Source organism: Loxodonta africana, chromosome 21 (assembly GCF_030014295.1).
Source record: "Loxodonta africana isolate mLoxAfr1 chromosome 21, mLoxAfr1.hap2, whole genome shotgun sequence".
NCBI classification, from domain to species: domain Eukaryota; kingdom Metazoa; phylum Chordata; class Mammalia; order Proboscidea; family Elephantidae; genus Loxodonta; species Loxodonta africana.
This window is the reverse complement of record NC_087362.1, coordinates 63,409,242-63,434,564: the sequence shown is the minus strand read 5'-3', so window position 1 is coordinate 63,434,564 and position 25,323 is coordinate 63,409,242. Positions and strand designations below refer to the sequence as shown.

At 40.9% G+C, this 25,323-nt stretch overlaps 1 protein-coding gene across 4 annotated transcripts in view; it reads left to right on the top strand.

Annotated features, from left to right (window-relative positions):
* FTO (FTO alpha-ketoglutarate dependent dioxygenase) overlaps positions 1–25,323 on the top strand; it is a 412,272-nt gene that overhangs the window by 290,368 nt on the left and 96,581 nt on the right. Inside the window, exon 9 of one of the 4 annotated variants that reach the window (XM_023555591.2) lies at positions 1,060–25,150. The exons of the other annotated variants lie outside the window; for them this stretch is intronic. Within the exon in view, the coding sequence (XP_023411359.2) occupies positions 1,060–1,213 (154 nt within the window). The 3' untranslated portion in view covers positions 1,214–25,150. Of the gene's footprint in view, positions 1–1,059; positions 25,151–25,323 lie in introns of those variants that run through there. 4 annotated transcript variants of the gene reach the window in all.

Below are 25,323 nucleotides of genomic sequence, written 5' to 3'. Positions count from 1 at the left end.
AATTTGCCTAAAGACCCTTAAAAGGCTAGCTGAGACCCTGATCAACAGCATGTACAATTTACAGAAGCTCCTGGATCCATACCATCAGTTTGGGATCCAAAAAGCTGTTTGTTTGTAAACCCAAAGTGGCACTGAGCAGCCACTGGCAAGACAATCTGTTGGGGACACACTTTTACTTTAGTATTTAGGTTTGTTCTTAATCAGTAAGCCTAAACTGAAACTTCCTATGTGGGGAAGCTGCTGTATTTAAATGGCTCAATGTACAACTGGTTTATTTTTTTATTGCAACATTGTTTTTTTCCCTGAAGCATCCATAATGAATACAGGATTAGATGTAAAAACAGCACTTACTGATACATCTTGGAATTATAAAATCTGAATTCTCACAGATTCAAGTTGAACACAAGTCTAGTCTGAGGGTAGCCGGTGCTCCTCACAGGAGAAGCAGCACAAGTTCTTCAGATCGTTTCTGGCCTCGCAAGTTGTCCATAAATTTGAGGGTGATATTCTAATGGCATCTGACAATGCGCATGTTCCTTTGCAACCCCTGATCATTGCACCAAAACAGCAAACCCATTTCCCTTCTAAATAATGAAAATAGATATATGAAGAATTTCTGCTTTTTAAGAGCCATTCCAAGCTTAATTTTAATATTCTGGTCCTGGACCTCAGAGAAAAATTCAGCCACAGCTCACCCCACCACTCTCTCTTAGGAGAAAGCAGTATGGAGATGGTGTCGGGGTTCATTGCAGCCTCATTGCGGGTGAAGGCGGAGGGCCATGCACTTCTGAAAGGGCCTGCACACCTCAGGGCCACCTCCTTTCTTTTGTCTGCCCACGTTCTTGAATATGATGTAGGAGAATGGTTTTTGTGAGGTTTAGATTTTTCTTTTCCTTGCTGTAAATTAAATATTAAGTAATTTTATTAGGCATCTTGTTTAAATACCGCCACCAATGAACAAATGAAGAGAAACTTGATATCTTGTGCTCTAATCAGAGGTGTTTCTGGGAAATAGATTGCCTTTGAGGTTAAGCAAGACGTCCTCCTCTCCCACATCAGATCCAGAAGTTACCATTATACCTGCTCGGGAAGACTTGTTCATCCTCGCCTGTACAAATTCATGTCTTCAAGTGACAGAATGCTGAGAAACACTGCTCTCTTGGAACCTATGCCCAAACAATGCCGTCTTCTAACTGGGCTCCGCAGCTGTTGAAACTTCATCACCTTTCACCCAAATCTCTACCATGTTTTGCAAATGAGGAGCTGGTGAGAAAAATATGCAGCTCAAAGCTGGCAAAGTTGTAAGTGGGTAAAGCTTAGAGTGTTTAGATCATAGCCCCAAATTACTTAAGGGCTTCTGCTAACATGGAAAGAAGGCTCTTTACTGCTGAGAGATTGGATATTCAGATAGATTTTTTCATGAATGAAATAAATATTTCAGCATGCAAACACTACCGGAGCAGGTAGTGATGCTTCAAAACAGGGTGAGAGGTCAGGTTTTTTGTTTGTTTTTTGGGATAGCTCCAAGTTCAAAGGTATTATACGTTACTACCTACCCTGAGCCTCACATGGTAAGATAATTACTGCTAGCTAGTGCAAAATATGTATTCATTTTTATTTGCAAAGATCCTGAGATTTCTATGTTTTTTGTGGTTCTCATTATTAAAAAAATATATATATATGTCATGAGGAATGATGTTTTTCTCCATAGTAACTGTGAAAGGAGTCAAGCCAAAGATGCATATCTGATAGTTCATCTTTTAACAAGCTTAATTTTGCAGTAATAAATCAGGATAGGGTGTATTTTTCCTTTAGAGGATGTATTTTCCTTTAGAGTTAGTTCATTTTCATATTTTGCTTTTAAAACCTGCAACAGACCCCTAGGGTATTGGCTAATTTTTAGAGGGAATGCCGACCTGTTGGTCAGCCAGTCCGAGTGAATTGGGGCCCCGGATGTCTTCAGGCAAGCTTAAGGATGTGTGGCATACATTGTTCTCAAAATCAAACACGAACTGTCTCAGTGGAGGAGAATTTTGATCACTGTCGGAATTGCCACCAGCCGCTCCTTGGAAACCCTATGGGGCAGTTCTGCTCTGTCCTGCAGGGTTGCTATGAATTGGAACCAATGCGACCGCAACAAGTTTGGTTTTTTGGTTTGGTTAGAATTACAAGACGGAACTTAAAGCTACTGAAATCCTTTTCTCTCTTCCTTTAAGTAGGGATGGTAATTATTTTCTGGCCAATCATTTAGTTAGTTACCAAAAGATACCAGAAATGGCTCAGCGCCTACAGCAGCTGGCAGGTAATGTACAGGAATGAGGCAGGCTAGGTGTGGTACAATAGGAAGTTGTGAGGACAAGGCAGACCTAGGAAGCATGCCCTACAGTCTAGAGAGGGGACAGCCAGTGGTTTGCTCTGGCCAATTATTGCTTTGATGGAGTGTGGGCCCAATACTATGGGCCCTTCAGGTTATTCCCCCTAAAAAAAAAAAAAGAAGCCAGAAATTTCAAATTTTATACAAATTGTCCCAATATGAGTATCTTGGCAACTAATTTAAAAAAAACTGTGTGAAAACATAGTTGAGGGCTACATTCATCTTCCCAGCCACGAGTTTGTGACTTCACCCTTCAAAAATTGCAAACGGTAGAACCTTCTCACTCTCCCAGGGTCGGGTGTTTATAGTCTGGTGCATTCTGAACAGATACAGTTCTGTGGCTTAAAACCCTCTTGTGAAGAATGCAGAATTACTGTGGAATTGAGGGCAGCCTGTCCACGTTTATGTCATTTCTTTTTAGTGACATAGATCCTTCGTCAGAGCAGACTTACAGGAGTAGAGTTCCAGAAAAGTTGATAGGGCAGAACTACCCTCAGCTCTTTTTTCCTACTGACTTTTACCCCAAAGTAATTACTGCGTCTCCTTCTCTTCCCCCATCAGCCTTTGCAGTGGTTATCCCTTATAGTGCATTCTGAGGCCAGACGTTATTTACATTTCCTTTCCCAGAGCTACTACGCATCAACAGAAGATAGTGTCCGCACCGCAGATAAATCACCAGCTAATATGTGATTTTGACTGCGTAATGGCTGGTTTAGTAATGATCAGTTAGACAAGAGGAGACCTTGACTAAGTCTGTGATATCATAATATGGCTATTTGAATGTTGTTTCTTTTGGTTTCTTTTTGGTTGTCTAGCTGTCCCTTTTCTCCTGGCATCTGAGTTTCCTGGGCAGAGAGTGTACTGATGGAAGTGTGTTTGCTTTTCAGGGTTGAGAGGAGTAGCGGGAAGTAGAACAATTGCAGTATGTCCTAGGCTGTCATTGATGTCCTTCCACATAGGTGAAGTTTAGTTTAAGACCTGCTATTAATTCCTGGCCTCTGGCAAGAGTGGTACAAGAGTGCCTGTTTGTCCCAGTGTTGAGGGGGCGGGGGAGGGGGAGAAGGCTATTGGGAAGAGTAGCAATTAGTCAATGGCATTTATGACCAATTTTTTTATAAAGTACGAATGAACTAATTGGTTACAAAATCATGACAAGCCTTCACTTGTATTTTACAAACTTGTTTTCAACACATTGTGAAACTTTATGAGCACCCTTTGCGGAAAGTGAGGAGCAGCCAGGTTGAAGAGACCAAACCAAAGCACTTGGGAATAGTGATGGGATAGAAGATTCTTAAAGTCTGTCTTCCATTCTCTTCACAAATAAACCTCACTGTTGTTTTGGATCCAGAGGCAGTCTTGGACAGGGAGTCACCACAATTTTTATTGTAGGACACCTAGATACAAAAAAAAAAAAAGAAACAAAGAAACCCTACTCCACTAAATTTTAAATGCATGAGAGGCCCTTTGGTCCTGCTAAGGTTCAGGCACAGTACTGTTAATGAAAGAACAGTAACTGGGAGGCAGTGGTACTCGGCAGCCGCCCCCTCTCCCGTTAATATACCATGTGTGGTGGCACTGAGGACATAAACGCCAAGGTTCACACCAAATGTGGGCCCTAGATGGTCTTTCTGTTCCCAATCCCCTTTCAGTTTCTCACCTCTAACCGTTGGTCTTTCCATCCTTTTCCACCTCTAGTGAGAGGCCATTCGCTGAATAAAATGGAAAGGGGAGGCAGAAGCTAATTTATTTTTTTTAGGTCAGGTATGTTGAGGTATTATTAGAAATTAATTTTTGAAAGAATGCGTCCATGTCTTTGATAAGGAAGTTCCTAGCTTGAGGAGTGTAACTCTCGGTTTTAGCAGAGATGTTTGTTTAGTTCTGATTTTTAAAATCCTTCTCAAACATTTCAGACCCATGATCAAAAGCGGCTGACTGGATCTAAGTCCTTTATTTTCTGCACTCCTGAGCAAAATTCAGAAAAAAAGTTGGCTGGTCTAGTTTAGAGAATAAAGCTAACGTAGAAGTGTTTTCCTCAGGCATACCTAGGTGCTCTCCATCCCTTTACTTTCCGTAGTGCTAATTTTGAAATAAATATATGCTGTTCTAACTGTCTGAAAGTTCAGTTTTCTTCTCATTCTGTTTAAAATAACAACCACTACCACCAAACACCTGAAGTCCACTTTAGTTTAAAAAAAAAAAAAAAAAAGATTGAAATGGAAGAGGAAAAGCTAGGAGTGGACGTTACCCAGCAAATCTAGGTTAAACTTTTGATTTTTTCCAGAACACCCTGTGTAGGATTTCAGCTTCCCATTCAGCCGTGTCAGACCGGCAACATGGTGTCTCCCCTGCTTCTTTGTGGAGAGTAACCATGTGTTCCTTTTACCGGGCACCAAAGCTAGATATCATCCCAAGTGCTCTGGAGCCTTCTGAGGAGTCTGTGTGTAGCACACAGGAAGGGATGGGCCATGAATATGCAATCACTGACAAGTAACGTTGCCTTCTGCTAAAAATACAGAAGGGGTGCTCTGATCTCAGAGTCGGGAGCCGATTTCTGATTCCAGCCTAGACGGATCTGCTTAAAACTATAATCAAGCTGATTGTATTGCCCTGGAATTCTAATTTCCAATTTAGGGTTTTGCTATATAATCTCTAGTAGAGTGTGTCTAATCTTCATGAAACCCAGAGTCTTTATATAAACTCTATGGATTTTCTTCCATGTGTCTAGGCTGAGCGGAGCTGTGTCTTCAGGCTGAGCTGTAGAGACATTAAATTACTGAGTAAATGAAGGCAGCGTTGTTATGTCACTATGTCTTTTTGAAAGACCAACTCGAATTCTGTATGCTGCAGCTTTGATCCTTTTCATTTAATTCTAAGTACACTTGTTATTATAGTAACTGTTGTTTGTATGTTATTTTAGCTTTTTTACTTAAGTAGCTATTTAGCAATTTAAATGAAAATGTAATTAGGTTACATCTGTTTTACATGCATGTAATACCACGCAGATGTAAACTTCTATTGAAGCCATATTTTCTTTTTGGCAAGAAAAGGAAAAAAACAAAATTGCACCAATCATTGCAGTATGTCTCCTTCTTAAAATACAAAAAAATAGTATATATAAAGCACTGTGCCATTATTTATGTGATGGTGAGAGTACAGCACTTCTATTTTTTGAGAAGTGGGGGAAAAAGTAAAAAAAAAAAAAATCCAAAAAAAAACCCAAATGACTGCCTTATAATTTATCTGGATTCTGTGTTTAAAATGACAGTGAACCTTACCCCGTTATGTGGGTTCGAGCAGGCCGAGATGCATCTGTCTCCACGTCATAAACACTTCGTTGTATGACTCCGTGTGCAGTGGAGTCAAGGAACAGCCGGGACTTGAGCCTAGCTCAGCTTTAAACCAACTGCGCTGGAGCCACTTGACCCTTCTCTTATTGAAAGCAAAACCAACAAAAAGCAAGGAGTAATCATATTTGTCCAACCTGTCTCATTGGCTTTTTGTGATAATGGATGTACAGGTACTTTGAAAAGCATAAAATGTAATTGTTAAAGAGTGTTATTACTTACTGGTCTCCAAACAGCATGACCAGTAAGCCCCCTTGTTCCGCCCACATTTTTGTGCATAAATGGCAGTTGAACTCAGGAATTAATTCTCCCGCTTTGGGAGCTATTGCCTCCGTTATATAGCCTGCTAATAGGATTTATAAAACATCATTTCAGACAAAGTCATTTATCTTACTTGCTAACGAGACACAAAATTTGGACTGTCTGGAACCAGGTAACATTTTAAGAGTTGCCCATTTGTTCCATACATGTTCAGCTTTTCAATGCAGTCATTTTTAATGGTGGTTTTTTATAACATCAATAAAAATATTTTCATATAATTCTTCTTGTAAATATGGTTAAACTTTTAGCTTTCTGCTACTTGGTGACCTGTTAAATAACTTAATGTACTTTCAAATTGATTTTTCAGTGCCAGGACGATAAGAAGCCAGGAGGAGCCGGCTTTATGGCATTGCTCTTTTTCCACTGGGGCCTCAAGCTGAGCTGTGGAAAAAAAAATCTAACAGGGTTTGCAATACCCAACTTTCTAGGGGTTTTTCATTTCTGATTCTGAAAGAAGGAGCATGGACTGTAGTGCTTTCTTCTCTTTCATACCCGTTTAAAGAAATTAGTATTGTAAGTGGCAAGACAAAGACATATTCTACCATGTAATGATGCATCTACTGTTCAGTGAGCACTTACTATGTGCTAAGTGCTATTCTGAACGCTTCACGTATGATCTTATTTAGTCCTTTACAGCAAACACGTTAGGCAGGTACTGTTGTTATTTTCTATTCTACGGGTGGTGAAAATGAAACCCAGATAGGTTAAGAATCATTCCCAATGTTGTGTAATTATTAAATGGTCCGGTTAAGATTTTAACCTTGACAATCTGGCTCTAAAACCTAGAATTTTACCAACAGTACTTCTCTATACCTCATAAAATAGTAAGGTTTTTGTTTTGTCATCTGAATCAAGTATCTTTGACCTGGAAAGAATCTTCAGATATTCCCCCTCACTTGTCCTCTTTCCTTTCCAGTTCAAAAAACCACTTTTAGAAGCTCTGAGTGCAGCAGTAAGAAAAGTAAGGCATAGTGCTCGTGGTACTTGCACATCACCTAGTGAAGGGGTTGGGCTCAGAGTCTGTGGTGCTGTTGCTTTGACCTTCCCTCTGTAGTGCCTGGACGTAGCAGAGGCAGGTACCGTCTCTTACCCTCTGTGGTCGTGTATTGAGCACATGTTTGTTGGCATACTATCACATGCTTTGTATACACTTCTAATGACTAAATGGAGGTTTTATTTTGCTCCCTTTACTTACTTTCTATAAATTAGACACTTATTTTTCCAGAGTCCTTTCGGGCACTCCAGAGGCAGTTGTATCCTTTTGTGTGTGCCTGGCCAGCATCATCATGGCAATATAAATTGTATTTCTTGATGACTTGCCACTACAGGAAGGCCACCCAAAATGTCCCCTCTTCTGTAACGTAAATCTCAGCATGTCCTTTTCTTCCTCCTTTTTCAACGTGCCCAAGTTAAGCTATTAAGTAGGTAATACGCTGTTAAATCCCAATCATGGTGCTTGAGAAAACAACACCCAAGACTGCAACGAGTACTCATTCTGTTCGTCATTAAGCTGCTGGTGCTGGGTGTCTGACCTCTTGGCATTTGTGTGGTGACAACTCTTTTGCATTGACGAGGTAAATGAGCGTCTGCTGTGATGGCAGGAGTCAGGATGAGTCTTGGAAGCCCGGACACAGGATCAGATCATGTTTAACTAAGAGAACAGGATGGATTTATTGTGCTGTACCAGGGTGAGGTAGATCTAGCACCACTGGGCCACAAGCTTTTTTATTCCCTTGTCTGCTAAGTATGCAAGTACAAACAGCTTTAACACAATTTTTTACCTAGAAAGGAGCCTGGGGCTGCATCCAAGTACATTTAACATATGAAAATTGAGCTGCTTTGAACTTGTATGTTTTTGATAACTGCTTGGTATGCTTCCTGGAGGATCACCTGTAGGCTTTTCTTTCCAAATCCTAATCCCTTTGATTGAGTGCCAGGATGGATAGCTCTCATTGAATAAGTCCAGTCTCATAATTCTTCCTTCATTCAGAGTTGAAAGGGAACAGCTCCAGATTCAATAGGCAAATCCTCAGATTTAGTGAAAGCGATTCAAACACTTTAAAACTGAAATTGTTTTGTTCTAAAATAGGGTTCAGATGGGCTACTGAATGTTTACACAGGTTATTTGCTGCCAGGAAGTACAGGACGGGGAAAAACAACATACTTCTCCCCACCTCCACCTACCCACCTTGCTTCTGACCAGGAAGGATTAAAAGAAGGACAACTTGGAGAGTTAGGCGTTTCAGAGTGACCTGGCCTGGTTGTTTTTAAATGTGGACATAAGAACGTGCGTGACTCTTCTTTTCTCTCCTCCCTAAGAGCAGACTGAACATTCCTGTTCTCTTCTCCCAGCCCCCTTCAGGAGGAAGGGAAACAGCCATGTTCTTTTTAAATTTACAAATGTGCCTGGTGGGGACTGATCTAAACCAGTTCAAGATGCTTTTATTTAAAACTGTTTCGGGGAACGGAAGATGCTGCAGAATTAGAAATCAGGTGGCATGTGGGCCTCTCCATCCTGCTCCCAAGCTTGCGGCCTTTTTGTTTCTGTCACCAACCTGATTTCTGCTGAGATCTCTGTTTCGGGTCTTTTCAGAGATCATGTTTACTGAAAGATGGTGCTTTTCTGCTGAACATCCTGTGTCTGTCCTATTTGGCTTAGATAATGCTTCTGTCAGGAAAAGCCATCTTCTTTCTCTCTGTGCCTGGTGTCCTATTTCAGAAGGAAGCCTGAAAGTCATTTCCACATTCTGTGTGTGATTGGGCCCAGCACAGCTTATCAGAGTGGGTGTTCCCTCTTGGGTGAACAAATCCTACCCTGCTCTTGGCCACCAGATAAACAGAGGGACTGTGACCCATTATTTATAGAGTTTTGGGGATCTGAGGGCCCTCCTGGGTTGCCTTTGAGGCAAGGTGAGGAGATTTATTTCCACCTGGGCTAGTTTCCTACTGGAGCCCTGGTGGCACAGAGGTTAAAAGTTTGGCTGCTAACCAAAAGGTCAGCAGTTGGAATCCACCAGCCACTCCTTGGAAACCCCATGGGGCAGTTCTACTCCATAGGGTCGCTGAGTTATAATCACCTTGATGGCAACAGGTTTTAGTTTCCCACTTGTGTTTTCTCCCTTTTCTTCATTAGGAGGCTGATGAAGGTTCAGGGGTGGACAGTCTCCTCGGATTCAGTGAGGGTAGCCTCCTTGGAGAAGGAGCCCTGATCACCCAATGGTTAAGCACTCAGTTGCTAACTGAAAGGTTGGCAGTTCGAACCCATCAGCTTTTCTGAGGGAGAAAAAAAAACGGCAATCTATTCCCATAAAGATTACAACCTAGGAAATCCTGTGGGGCTGTTCGTCCCTGTCGTATAGGGCCCCTATGAGTCGGAACCAACTCAATGGCACACAACAACAGTTTCCCACTTAGGAGTATTGGTGGTGCAGTGGTTAAGCGCTTGGCTGCTAACTGAAAGATTGATGGTTCAAACCCACCCAGCGGCTCCACAGGAGAAAGATAAGTTCCTGTAAAGATTACAGTCCTATGGGGGTAGTTCTGCTCTCTTATGTGGAGTCCCTATGAGTCAGAAATTGACTTGACAGTACCAACAACTACAACAAAGTTTCCCTCTTATGAATGAGGCTACTTCACTAATCATACCAAACTCTTATAAAGAACATGATATACTGGTAAAGTAAGTAATATATGTTCATGAAAAAGGTTTAAGACTACAATCTCCCCCGTAAGGGAAGACACAAAATAATTCAAAAGTGATCCACACAGATGTCATCTGAACACGTTTTATAGACTCCTGTTGCACAATGGGTAAGAGCTGGGCTGCTAGCCAAAAGGTCAGCAGTTCCGATCCACCAGCCACTCCTTGGAAACCCTATGGGGCAGTTCTACTCTGTCCTGTAGGATCGCTATGAGTTGAAATTGACTCGAAGGCAACGGGTTTGTTTTTTTGTTTGTTTGTTTGGTTGAACTTAAAGTTTTGTCTATATCTGTACTAGGACTTAACCCCACTTAGCTTGTGAATTTTGATCCGTTGATGGTATATGTTTATTAACAGCCTTATTCGTTAGATTTTCCCCTATTTCACTTTTTCTGCTTCTCAGAGGGTTTTTATGACATTGTGATCATTTATTAAAATGCCTCTAATAATGCTTAAAAACAGCACTTGATTTTAATGGGTACTGCTTAAACCTTGAAGGATTGTTTCTGCATTACTGTCGATTCTTACAACAATACTTTGGCATGAAAGTAGAAAGTTTATGACACGTTTTATTATATTCCTAAATATGAAAGAGGATTCTACTTTAAAAACAAGGGGCTCTACTTTTTAATTCTTATTTAGCCTCTGTAGCTGTTTTAATATCCCTTTTATGGTTGACTGGTCAATGTTTTAAAACAAGTTCTTCAGGGACTCTATACCCATTAGTCCCTGGCAATAAAAGCTGAACTTTACTAAAATAAAACGTGATGCCACGGAGCAATTAGGAGAACATTCAGAGATGACTGTGAATATGAAATACAGTGATTTATTTTATTAATGGATTTGGGGAAAACCACCCCACCTCTTTTAAGCCCAACTATGTGTATTTGGGGGTTTTTAGATTTTTAATTTATTTCTTTGTTTCTTTCAGGGTAGTAGAGGGTTCCATAGCAGACTCCTTTTGTAGTCTGCCACTTCTGAATATGAGCCTTTTTTTTTTTTCCATTTTATATGGAAAATGGTGTGATGTCACTTAGGAAAGCATTTTTCCCCAAAGTGGTTTTAGGAAGCAGAATCTGGTGAGGTGTTATTTAAAAGTGATAACACAGTAAAGCTACGCCTTATGCTTTAATTACAGGATAGATCCCTAACCTCTTCAGTTTTATGGGGGGACAGAATACAGGTATGTGATTTATCATGGTTCCTTAAAAACCTGTAAATGCAGTTGACAATTATTTCTCTAACATTACAACCACTTCTTTGTGTTTATAAAGTTGGTTTGTAATAATTTAGGAGTGCAGCAATTTAGGCATTATTTGATTTGCAAATGAGATCGGCCTCCCTAACCTTTGAAGAAAAGAGTTATTTTTAATGCCTTAAAACTTTCATTGCATCTCAATTGCCTATTACAGGATAAAGTCCAACTTTTAAAAAGCCTTACATGTTTTTCCAGCCTCCTCTCCTATTTTCTCAGCTAACCTGCCTACACCCTCCCACCTCGCCCCGCTTCCCTGAATGGTAGGTCTCCAAAGTATTTACAGTTTCCCAAATTTTCCAAATGGCATGCTTTTAGGCCCCTTTCCTTCTGCTCATGTTGTTTTCTTTACTTTTTCCTACCCTCAGAAATGACACTCTTCCTTTGCATTCAGTGCAGATCTTCTGTAAGAGGCCTTTTGGACTCAGTATCCAGGGCTTCTGTGGACACCTATACAAGACGTGCAAAAGGCAGCCTGTAGAACCCTATGCAGTGGCCCTGGCAGGACCCCTCCTCTGCCCAGCAAATTGGCCTGCCCCTCTGGTCCATATTTTCTACATACCTTTATTATTGCACTTATGATGTTAAGCTTAGTTACTTGTGCGTGTTTTTTCTGTTCACTGGACAGGTGAGCCTCTTGAGGGCAGAGGTTGTCTTACCTGTTTCTGTACCCCAAACTGCCACATGGGAGATCCACAGAAGCTGTCAGATGAATGCATGAACACATGTATTCTTGCCTTAAGAAATGTTAAGAGATGGTTAACATAAGAAATTGAGTGAATAGAAGCCATTTTGCTGTTTTAAAAGTCATTAGTCAGCCACTGTTGAGGAAACCTCATGTTGGAGCTAGTGAACATTTAACCCAGAGACCATCAGGAGCTGGCTAAGAACCTACGTTTGGTTAGTGAGAAACCTGGGCCTAGAAACTTGATATTTTGGTTTCACAGCCAGGTACCCTGGCAACCGTACCAGTGTTATTCTAGCAGGCATACTTTATGGCCCATCCAACAGTCAGTTCTCCATTCCTACCCTGCCTAGTTCATATAAATAGCAACAAATTAGCTATTTATTACTAATGTTGATAGAACAGAAAGATGGAAAGAGCCTGGAACCGTGATGACCAACCTTGAAACCTCCCTCCTTCAGACTTCTTGTTAAATAAATTATAAATGTCCTGACGGTTTAAAGTTTTAATAGTTGGTTTTCTGCTACTTGAAGCAGAACATATCCTAACTGATTCAGTTGCTTTTAGAGGCAAAGGTAAAAATGGAGGCAGCGTCCTGAGAAGAAAGATGGTGACAGGGTTAAATACACTGAAGTCATGACAACATAAGGAGCCCTGGTGGTACAGTGGTTAAGTGCTTGGCTGCTAACCTACCAGGCGCTCTGCAGGAGAAAGATGTGGCAGTCTGCCTCCATAAAGATTACAACCTTGGAAACACTATGGGGCAGCTCTACTCTGAGTTGGAATTGACTCGACAGCAGTGGGTTTGTTTTTTGATTTTATTACAACATAGCATTTAAGAAATTTGTGGCTGACCTGTATTCTCCTTTTAGGTGTAAGGAAGTCCTACTGAATAGGTCTAGAACATTCATCATGCAAGAAACATTAAATTATTATCTCTGGTATTTCTGGCACTGTATAGTATGCTAAAAAAAATTTTTTTTTTTTATAGTATGCTTAGTATACAGAAATGAAACACAGTTTCTATCCTTAAGCAACTTAGAGTTTAGCAAGGAAAACTCTGAGTAAGCAGACAATTACCAAAACTATGATAATTGTTCTTTTCATAGTATATTCAGGGTACTATGGGAATTCAGAGGAGGACCATGGAACCCTGACAGTTTGGGGGATAGGAGAAAGCAGGGAAGGTTTTTTGAAGAAAGTAATAGCTGAGCTGAGTCTTGAAGAAGGAATAGGGTTTCACCAGGCAAAAAAAAGATGGGGAAAGAGAGAAGGTATTCAAGGCAGAGAGAGCATGTGCTAAGAAAGAGGCATGAAAGAAACAGAACATTTGAAAATTGTAAATCTTAATATCTTGCCATATTTCATTCAGATATTTTTCTTTTTTATCAAGATTTGGCAAAAGTTGATAGTAGGTACAAATGTGTTCATTATATCCTTTCAGTAAGTGAATAAATAGAAGGTGAGAGATGAAGGCAATGAGTACACCCACTCCTCACTTATCAACATGGCTGGGTTCCAAAGACCAGGTCATTTTGCGAAAATTAGTGTTAGTGAAAACAGAGGATGACCACATCAGATGACAAAATATTATGTGGGACACCTAAGAGGTGGAAAATGTAGGTGGGCTCTATGCCCCACTGGTCAGGAGAGGATTACTGCCAGACGTACGTTTTTAATGCACAAAATAGTCAGATAGTAGATTTTTTACTGTTGTCATAAGTGCAGAATGTTGGCTAACACGATAGTTGATAAGTGAGCAGTAGGTGTATTAAAGATCATTTTCCAATGTTCTTTCCTCAGAACACTAAGTCCATAGGATGCTGAATTAGTTAAACAGAATAAAAGAGGGGGCTTCCATGGTCATATAAGTTTTGTGAGCATTGGGTTAAATAAAATTTGATAGTTTTTTTACTGCAAGAGTTCCCAGAATCTTTGATATTCTCATGTTCACTGTTACTCTCCAAGAGGAGGCTACTACCTGGAGCAGTTCCTAAAATATATTTGACGTACACCCTTTTTTACGTAACTAACTGCAAAACTGAGGCATTGGGAAGGGTTGGTATAGACTACTTCTGAAAGCTTGATGGAGAAGGAAAGTATAGTTACAGTGTGGCAACTAGAATGGGTTATGTGTAAAGGGAGCTATTTCATAAGATGAGAGAATCGAGGACATGTTTATATGTCAAGGGCAAGAAGTAGGTTGAAGACACAGGAGCAGGGGAGGATAATTGATAGGGCAAGCAAGGTGCTTGAGGTTACAAGAGGGATGAAATATCCCTTTAGGACTTCTGCTAGAATCTCTGTTGAAGATGTCAGGATCACTGTTACATTGCATTTCAGTGTTGCAGGAGAAGGTAGGACCCAAGGTCAGAGACTTATTGAATTTACCAGAGTTTACTGACTGAATTTATGTCTGTCAGTATTCTTCCTGAAGCAAAAATCAGAAAACCCTATTCAAATGGATGTAAGTGAAAAGAGTTTATTGGCTCATATAACTGAGAGGTACATGGTTAGCTAGCTTCAGGCCTAGCTTGATCCAGTGAATGAAATAATTTCTTTTATAAGGATCAGCACAAAGTGGTCCCTATGAGGCAGAAGTTAAAGATATCCCAAATGTCCAGCTTTTCCAAATTGCTGTACCACTCCATCATCTCTAACATCCATTACTCCTCCTTGCTTCAGCACTCCCCCTCCTATCTTCAGGTTCCGTAATTCATTGCAACATCTCACAGAATTCACAAACCGTATCAAGGAAATGGCTGATGCTGTTGTGGAGGCTGGCAAGTCCCAAATCCATGAATCAGGCGTAGGCTTCTCCTGACTCACGTGGCTGCAGAGGCTGACGAACCCACATCAGCAAGCCAGAAGACAGGTTGCTGGCTCACAAGGCTGCATAAGCTGGTGAATCAGGTCAGACGGTAGGCCCATGGGGTGGCAGAAGCTGGCAAACCCTCGAATCGGCAGGTCAGACTGCAGGGTGCTGGCTCAAGTCCCAAGAAATGGAGGGCAGCTAGTGACAAAACAACGCAGGATCCAGATGCGGAGAGAAAGAGCCCTGCCAGAGCATCTACACATAGATGTTGGATACAGGCCATACCCCAGGGAAGGGCATGACTTGAGTAAGAGTGGGATTCAAGTCATACCTTCCTGCAAGGCTGTGACTCAAGATACACCCCACGTTAATCCTGCCTCATTAACATATAAAAGTTAGGATTTATAAAACATAAAGTGGAGGATAATTACTTCAGATCGTAAAATGGAGAACAGCCACACAATACTGGGAATGATGGCCCAGCCAAGCCAACATACAACCGCAACCATCACAGGTTCCATATCCCTTTTTTGCATAGTCCCACTCAAATCATTGTGTGTGAGTCACAAAGACTACGGCTAGAAGGGCCATCACCACATTCAGGGATTAATCATATCACCAGGACCCATTTCACTGTTCTGTTTCTTCTTGGTTGGTTCCATTCTCAGGTTCCTCATGGTTCCTGGCAACTTTAAGGTCTTTTCTTATAGTTGCAAGATGGTTGCAGCTCCAGACTTCACATCTACCATCAAACCACAAATCCCGTAAAAGAAGAAATACTTCTCAGAAGATTCGGCTTCTTACCGAGCTTTTTTAGTCCGATTCAGTTATGTGCCTTATCCTTGAACCAATTCCTATGAACAGGAGATATAGCATGTGCTGATTTGCTTCTATTGATCAGGACCCACCCACTCCCACCTCCTACTTCTAAATCCACACCCAAGTTTTAGGAATCCTCCAAGGAAAACTGAGTGTTGTATCTCAAGAGTAAGGAATGTTAAGTACCCATCCCCCACCAAACGAGGAAATTCCCATAACATAACCCTCAGATTTTACCCTAAATGTCGGGAAATGTAAGGTCCCAGATCCGACAGCATGAATTAGATCCCTCCATTCGGAAGCACCCAAGTAAGTGAAGGGCGTTGACAGCCGTCATGGGGAACACTGATGCAAACCGAGGAAGTCATGCAATAAATCCTCTTTGGAAATAAACAAAAAGCAATTTTGGGGAACCCAGCTTCCACCCAAGACCAGAACCTGTCAGCCACAGGCAGAAGTCATTAGCAGGATTTATACGTGCTTGCATCCAACATCGTGTCAAATGCAGATCTGCAAAGGAGATTTCTCTTTTCCGGAAACCCAGCAGAGGAATGGGGAAGACTTTCTGGGTAAAGTTTCAGAGAACCTAATGCATAAATCCCCTTAACAAACACCAGGATTTGGGTTTGTAACTCATCCTTCTCAGCTTAGGTCCTGTGGAGACAAGCTGCCATGGAGTCAACACAACCAAACTGAGGAAGAAAGGGGTAGAATTTATGGCGAAAGTATGGAAACCGCTTAAAATGGTGACGTTTGGTAATGTGTGACGTGCACATTTTTGCTTTGAGGACCGTTAATAGTCCCTGAGTTGTTAAAGACCCCATGAAAGCAGCTAGTCACTGGCTGGTAGGCCTTGCCCCCCCTCTGCCATTTACAACCTCAAAACCAAAAAAAAAAAAGCCAAACCTGTTGCCATCAAGTCAATTCCGACTCATAGTAACCCTATAGGATGGAGTAGAACTGCCCTGTTAGAGTTTCCAAGGAGCGCCTGGTGGATTCGAACAGCCAACCTTTTGGTTAGCAGCTATAGCACTTAACCACTATGCCACCAGGGTTTCCTTTACAACCTCATTGACCTTCATTTCTCCTCTAGTACAGACTGTGTCATTAAATCAGCTGGATTCTCCCAAAGTATGTGGTAGGTCAGAATGGGAAGGTCTGGAGTCTCTCCATTCCCACACCACAGAGAACATCATTAATTTGCTAAGTTTTCTCGACACAGGGAAATTTTAAAAACCAACACCCTTGTTTTTTTCTCTGGATTGACTAACATTCTCGTATAGGTGCCTCTGACTTTGAGAAATGTCAGTAGAATCAGAATCCAAACAGTGTGACACGATCTCTCTACCTACTTGTTGCAATAAAGTCAGGGCATATGGTGACTCCCAAAGGAAGGGACCCAGCGTGCAGCCTGCTGAATAAGAGAACCGGGATGATCTTATATGGTGATACACGCTTGTGCTCTATTAGTGCTTTGGCGATGGATTTGGCTGCCATTCAACAGCTTCCACAGCCGGCTCGTTGCATGGATTTTCTTTTCCTCCTTCTGTTTGGTTGCAAACTTATCTTGACTGAGGATTTGCTTGTCACCTCATGTTGACATTTCAAGTTATTGCATTGAGAAAAACATAGGAGAGAGCAAACAAGGCAGTATATTCCAACAGGTCACCAGGCGTAGAAGTTGTACTCAAGTTTCAAAGATAAGGAGGGAGCTAGGGTGGAGAATGGAGAACAGATATTTTGTGAGGGGAAAAGCCCTCTTGGTTCCTGGACCTAAGTCAGAACCTGGATTTGTGGCTATTTTTCTCAGCTACTGATGATTCCTGGGGCTGCTATGGGGGAGAGATTCTGGTCCAGCTCAAGTTGCCATGTACTTCTATGGAATCATGCTAACATTCTGCTTTCTCTGATCATAAGTGACTATAACAAAGAGAGTGACTCGGCTTGAAGAGCTGTTTCCTTGGGGTCTCTAGACGACAGGTTTGCTTTGGTCTAGAAATTCCCCAAAGGCAAGCTGAGACTATGTAAATTAAAGAAATAGAGCCAGTGACAACCACCCCTGTGGTTTTATTTGATTTTCCAAAACACATGTCCATCAGCATGTCTTAGAAAACAATATGATTAAAGTACAGCAATAGTCACCCATATATTGCATTTTAATTGGTGTAATGTGTGATGAATAGTAAAATTGGAACCACTAGGTATACTTTTACCTTTGAGCTTTGATTCATCAGAATTTCCAACAACATAAAATAGGAGTTGGGAAGTCTGTACTTGGAGCTGGGCTCTGCCACTCATCAGCCCTGTGACTGAATAAGTCACTTAATTTCTTTGGATCCCATTTTCCTCAACTATAAAACAAAGGATTTAAACTAGATAATATCTAAAGGGCCTTGCACTTCTAAGTTTGACTGCTCCAAGGCCTTTTCTAGTCTCTTCAGTTTTGTTACTGAATTCTGTGATCTTAAGTTTCTAGCAGTTGAGTCTCTCTCTTCCTTTATAATCTGTGGCAAAGATGACTGTTGACTAAACGTTGGGTGTCTGAGACTGATTTCAGTAAGTTGTATCATACATATTTTTAACAAGCTGATATTACACTCAAGAGAGAAAGAGAAATAGCAAGAGTGATTTCGGTAGTTTTTTGTTTTTTTCCCCCGCCATTCCATTCCATGACCATTTGCCCTAGGGTAAGTATGAGATGGGAATCAGGAATTTATGCATGCATCTCAGTGGGTAAATATCTATCTGTTCTGAGTGTGATTTTACAGTTGAAAGGTCCCCCCCCGACCCCAAACAACATGTCCCCTAAATATAGGGCAACTACTTCATTTGGTTCTTAACTGAACAAATATATTCCAATGGAAGAAGAACACCTAGCTCTGTTGGTCCTTCATGGCTTTAAGGCTGTGGAACTGGTCTTCCTAAGACTCATTCTTTCCCAGCATGTCATCACCAGCTTGTAGTTCTAGAAAACATGCAAGCCACTAGCTTTGTGCTGAGCCTCCAAACTCTGGGAGACCTCAGAAAAGGCCTCCTTTGGGGCAGATGATTGGTGACATTGTGTTTCAGACACTTCAGGAAAGAGACAATTTTCCATAGTTTTTATCACCTGAAACAAACTATGGAAGGAGACTAGGAGAAGAGGCCAACAGATGTCCTAGAGTCTCTTTATCTGGTTATAAAGCTAAATGCATTTTTATCAAATTCTAAGCAACGATATATATTCCACTTAACCTCTTTGTTCTTATTTTTCACTTGGTGGCAGTTTCATGAAAAAAGATTCCTACTTTTCTTGGTAACACATTATCCTTTCGAATTTCAGAAACACTTCAGATTTTCAAAGCTGTTAATAAACAGTGATGTTTTACAGTTTTTTGTTTAAAGCAGTGATATTTTATAAAAATTAAGTGATAATTTAAAAACTATGTCATCAGAAAGGCAGACAATAACAAGTGTTGGCAAGGATGGGGAAAAATTAGAACTCTCATACGTTGTTGGTGATAATGTAAAATGGTGCAGCCACTTTGGAAAACAGCCTAGAAAATTCTTGAAAGGTTAAACACAGAGTTACCATGTAATCCAGCGGTTCTACTCCTAGGTCTATAACCAAAAGGAATGAAAATTTATGTCCAAACAAAAACTTGTACATGAATATTCATTACAGCATTGTTCATAATAGCCAAAAAGTAGAAAAACCACTCAAATGTCCATCAAATGATAAATAGAAAATAAAAATGTGGCCCTTCCAGACTATGGAATATTATTCAGCAATAAAAAATGATTGAAGTAATGATATAGGCTACAACATGAGTGAACTTTGAAAACATTACGCCAAATGAAAGAAGCAAGTCACATAACACCACCTATTGTATGATTTCATTTATATGAAATACCCAGAATAGGCAAATCTGTAGCAGCAGGAAGTAGATTAGTAGTTGTCAGGGGCTAGAATTTGGGAAGGGAGGAGTATACTGAAAACCACTGAAGTGTATTCTTTACATGGGTGAATTGTACGGCTTGTACGGCAGATACCTCAATGAAGCTGTTACCAAAAAAAAATTTTTTTAATTAAAAAAAAATTATGTCAGGCCATGTCGTTTCCATCTGTCACACCTAAAAGAGAAGTCAGTCTCCTTACCAGGATCTGGCCCAGCCTGCCACTCTGCCTGTGCACCTGTCATTCATCGTGCCACACAGGTCTCCTTTGTCTTCCTTCAACACATCAAGTGTGTTTCTGTCTCCGGGCTTTTGCACTTGCTGTTCTCTCGGCCTAAAATGCTCTGCCCCTCTGATCTTCATATTTTTGTCAGTCAAATGTCACGTCCTTAGAGAGGGCTTCCCTGACAGCCCTGGTAAAGTTGCCTCCCCATCCCCTACACAGTCAATCACACCATCCTGTCCCTTTTCCTTCAGAGCACTGAACTCCATCTGAAATTTGTCTTGGCTTGTTTACTGGTTTATCCTGTGTCTCCCCCACTAAAACGAAGCTTCATGGGAGCAGGGACTATGTCTGTCTTATCAACAGTTGTAGCTCCAGGGCTTGGCTCAGTGCCTGACGCATGTGGATTCGCTACCTGTGTGTTAGATGAACGAATGAGCTTTACAGTGTGCTCTGCTCGTCAGCTGGGAGTGGATATCCCGGTTTTGGTACAGTGGTACTTTGCATTGGGAATTGCTCAAAGCCTTTCACCTGGGCACCTTTATTTCCTTTCTTTGTAATACTCTAAGATTTAGGGAAGGCTGAGGTGTAGCGTTCGTATTTGCCAGAGGGGACCCAGAGGCGTGGAAAAAAAACTAATGGACCTTGAAATTACGATTCAGTTGGGAGTTTGCAAAATACTGTTCATGATTCAATTTCCTCTTTTCCATCCATTTAGTCTCAGAAACTCTTCCCCCTCTTACACTTTTGAAATTACACGTTGTAGTTTGGTGACTTCATTTGCTCTTTCTGTATAACATTCTCATGAAAGCTCCTTGAAGATAGTAAAGGTGATTATTGCTTGCCCAGTGTCCTCAAAACATGTACAGTGTCATATGTCTCATGAGCATACACTCTTGAATCTCATTTGTAAAAACTCAGATGACTCTGATACCAAGGTGCTAAGTTAGATTTTAGAGAGTCTCATTCTGGGGACCTTCATGCTTATTTTACTCTACAGAGTAGTTGCCCTTTCTGTTAATCTCAGTGGTGTTATGGTGTGTTTGGAGGTTACCTGTATACCACCTGGCCTGCTAGGGAAGTGGAGAAACCTGTGAGAAAAGCCGGGGGGCGGGGCTTGTGTTGACTTTACACAGGAAGCAGGTGGGCTCGCTTTGGCGAGCCCTCCCTTAGGTGGTGGCTCTGGTATAGAAAGCCAGCTGTCCCTCCATTCTTCATGCAGCCTTGTGCTGGGGCCTAGGAGAAAATGGAAGTACTATGAGATAGATGTTTCTCCTTTCTCAGAACTGCTGGATCAAGCTTCCTAGTGGTGACCCCTTATGGAATTCTGAGAAGAACTAAAGAGATAACAGTACTCTTTGCTGCCTTTTACCAAATCTGGATGGCAGGGGAGACTCTGGGGCCTTGGGACTGGCTGCCCTCAGGAGTTGCTGACAGACTTCTGATGCCAGGGAGTAGACATTTGTGAGAGAAGGCCTCCTCAAAGGCTTGTTGGTATGAGCCCCAAGTGGGATCTCGAGGTCCTAGATTTGGATTTGTGGGAAGAACAGAGACTCCAGCCAACATCTCTTAATATATTTAAACAGACAAGTTAATTTATTGACATTACATGTCACCCATTTACCACTAAGTATGTAATAGAGAAATGAAATTTATGTTGGCTTTCCTGGTGTTATAGTCCTTTGGCCTACATCGCCATGTTGAATTTTCTGTGAAGACACTGTCCGAGGAAAGGAGAAAATATTATAGAAATAGTTCAGGTTTTAAAAAGGAGGATTATATGTTTTCCCCACACATATATGACATATAGTTGATAGCATTGCTATTAAAAATTATCTTAAGTCATTTTACAATTTATATTCATTCTTCGAAAAGATGGTGAGGCATCTCTTTAGTGGGTGCCATGTTTAATGTTGTTCCTTTCTAACAATAAATACAATCTCTGTGGTAGCGTTAAGCAGTAGTATTCTGAAACAGGGAACAATAGCCTCTGTCCTCTCATGGCCCTAATTTTTTATTGCAAAAATAAGACCATTTGTATAATTTATAAAATACGTAATAATCTTTGTGATGGATAGTTCCAGAAAGGGTTAAAGCTAGCTTCTCTGGGACACGTAGCGTTAAGCAGTAGTATTCTGAAACAGGGAACAATAGCCTCTGTCCTCTCATGGCCCTAATTTTTTATTGCAAAAATAAGACCATTTGTATAATTTATAAAATAGGTAATAATCTTTGTGATGGATAGTTTCAGAAAGGGTTAAAGCTAGCTTCTCTGGGACACGTAATGGGAAAGTCGCTGAGCAGGATTTCAAAGGGATTTTTTAGAAGAGAATTCCAATTACAGAGAAGTGATTTCCCTTTCTAGCTTACTAAGCTCTATTTCAAACTCATGCAGTTTCCAGATCCACATCCCTTCTCCCTTTATTTCAACAGATATTTTGAATCCGAAAATCTTATGTCAAAACTTATCTGCAGCCTTCGTCAGGCTTTTGAAAGGCTAAGTAAGAATTCTGTTTTTAGGAATAAAAAGATTGGCATCAGAAAGATTCTTTGACAGCTAGAGTTCCTTTCTGGATGATAGTTCAAGCAGTCTTTAATCATATTTTTGTTGATTATTTATTAATTTCCCCGAGAAATCAAAGGCTCGGTAATGTAAAATATGTTTTCCTTAAGAGATTTTGTGAAGCAGAATCCACAGTAAAGAAATAATGGAAAATGCATTTCATTTGCTGGTATGGACTAATTGGGAATTAAAATACCTTTCTCTGTAGTCATTGCCCCACATGGAAACGTTCAGTGACCCAACTGGGCCAGTTATACCCACCACAGCTTCTGCCCAGACAAAAGCTTATGCCACTAGTAGATAAAGAGTGTTTTGTCAGTAAATCAAAACTGTAGAGAACTAGAACTAATTTAAGTGAAAGGATAGGCTCCAAGCCAGCTGTTTGGTAAACCCACACTGAACCAAATGGGAGACTGATGAAACTTAATATGTGTGTATTCCAGTCATCCGCCCTAAAGTATGTGTAACGCCAGCCAGTGATGTTTGTCATTGTGAGAAGTGTCAAAGCAGGCTTCCATTCTCCACTGTGTGGGGCTGCCAGCCTGTGGCAGCTTGCGTCAATATTGAGCTTGCTTTGGGGGAGCCAGATTTTGGCTGGCTTCCTGATGGAGGTTAGGGGAATTATGAAACGTGTTTACTTATACAGACTGTCTGATCAGGTGAAATCAAAAGGCATTTGAAAATAAAATCTGCTGAAGTAAAGTACAAAAGAAATACGATGCATTTCCTGCCATCGAGTCCAAGATGGTTTTGGGGGATACAATTTGTACGTACGTGAACAATTAGAGTATAAAATATAGCTGGGTAACAGAGGCAGCAGAGCATGGTTGTGAAGATGGCCTGAGTTCAAAACTTGCCCTGCCACTTACTGGCTGTGAGACCTGGAGCAAGCTATTTACCCCTTCTTTGCTTGAATCTTCATCTGTAAAACGGAGATAATAATAGTACCTGCTTCTATTAACTGTGAGTTAATAGATATAAACATGCTTAGGACAGTAGCTGCCACATAGTAATCACCATATAAGTTAGTTATTCTTCTTGTAGGTCAGAAGTCACAAGCTCAAATGCCTACAGAGTCCAGGAGTACCAGCGCAGTGATCACTAGCAACAGAGACATGGCCCCAGTAGTGGGGAGACAATAGAGAGTGGGAGGGACAGTGAAAGATAGTCCTTCAGCTGCAGCCACGACTTCACTCTGTACTGATTGTTGCCTTATGGAAATGCTGGTCCAGTATTGCCAGATCTTCTGATGTTTCAGAAGGAGCTGGACATCTGGATTGTGTTGAAAATCTCTCACTTTTAAATGTTGTTACTTTATTTTAAAAAATACTCTACAAGCCAAATGAAAAACACTATCTGCAGGGTAAGGGCCATGAATGAATGATCTCTTTGGTCTAATAATGAAACTCAGTTGAATGTAGCTATTGGGAATCTATCCAATTAATTTCTTGTCATATTGTCAAACAGGGATTCGTTTTGATTCAAGAAATACTTGTTGAGTTTCTACTGTGCTAAAAAAAAAAAATTTTTTTTTTTTTTCTTTTTAAGGGTATGGTAGAGAGCAAGACGAACTGAGGAACCCAAATACTTAGTTCACAGGATTTTTGGACAGTAATAGCTGGCGCTTAATGACACTTAATGCATGTAAGTTCCCAGCTCCTCCAATTACCTTTAATGAGCCTAGACCTGACTCAGTGAGTATTTGGGAGCTAATTTAGATTTCTGAGTCATAAGTCAAAAAACCAAAGCAGTTGCCGTCATGTCCATTCTGACTCCTGGCAACCCCACGTGTTTCAGAATAGAACTCCATTCCACAGGGTCTTCAATGACTGATCTTTCAGAAGTTGATCTCCAGACCTCTCTTCTGCGGTGCCTCTGGGTGGATTTGAACTGTCAATCTTTCAGTTATTAGCCGAGCACTTAACTGTTCGCATCACTCAGGCCCTTCTTCTTGAGTGGTAATAGTGATGTAATTAAAAACTAATGAACCAGCCAACAATGTCACAGAAATACTCTACTAAGGTTCCATTCCCCTTACATGTGAGTTTCCTGCTTTTCCTCTGATTAGTCATCCTAACTCTTTATTTGATATCACCTCTTTTTTCAGTACTTATGAACCTGGACTGCAATGTTTTGCAATTGTTTGCATGGTCCTTCATAAATTTTTCTGTTTTTTTTCTGTGAAAAGATGAAATTCCTTTACACTTCCAAAGGGTATTCAGTGGAACACTAATTCCATGAGCTGATCAAGCGTTGTTTGGGAAATAGGCTGTATGATATATACCTTCCCCCCTTTCTTGGAGATTTGCTAGCAGAACCTGTTAAAGGCTCTGAGGAAAAAACTGCAGTTTAAAAAAGTACTTGATAAACATTGTCTAAACAAATGTTTCTCAAATATATTTGACCAAGCACTGCCCTCCCCTTTTTTTCTTACTTAATGCATCTTAATATGCTGAATTACTGGTATTGTTTAACCCATTAGGGAAAATACTGGATGGTCAGATTCCTTAGTGCTGAGGACTATTGTTGTTGTTAGGTGGCATCAGGTCAATTCCAACTCAAAGCAACCCCATGTGACAGAGTTTTCTTGGCTCTAATCTTCATGGGAGTAGATTGCCAGGTCATTCTTCCATGGAGCCGCTGGGTGAGTTTGAACCACCAACCATTCGTTAGCAGTTGCGTGGTTAACCATGTGCCACTAAGAGTGATAGTTTATTTCAGTGTCTTCCCCACCCTGCATCCACAGATGAAGGTATCTCCGAGGCTCAGACTTTATTTTCAAGGGGTCTAGCAACTTGAGTGTGGCACCGGCAGTGTTGCTGGTACCTAACAAATGAATTATAAATTCTGTGAGGAAAGGCCCTATCATCCTTGTATTCTGCTTGGCACCCAGCACAGGGTCCTTATTCAGTGGGTGTTCAGTAAATGCACATCAAATGCTATGAGCTCTGGTTTAGCTGAGCAGCACATGGCCCCAGCAAAAAATATTGCAGGAGATGTTACCAGTAGATGAATCTGGATAAAGTGTGTATGAGCAGTTTTTAAGAGTGTTCCTGTAACTTTTCTGCAAGTTTAAAATTATTTCCAAATTAAAAAAAAAAAAAAATTCCTCAAACTCTTAAAATGTGAAAACTGTACCTCAGTAAAACCAACCAAACCAAACCTGTTGCCGTCAAATTAATTCTGACTCATAGTGACCTTATAGGACTGAGCAAAACTGCCCTCATAGGGTTTCCAAGGAGTAACCGGGTGGATTCAAACTGCCAACCTTTTAGTTAGCAGCCTGAG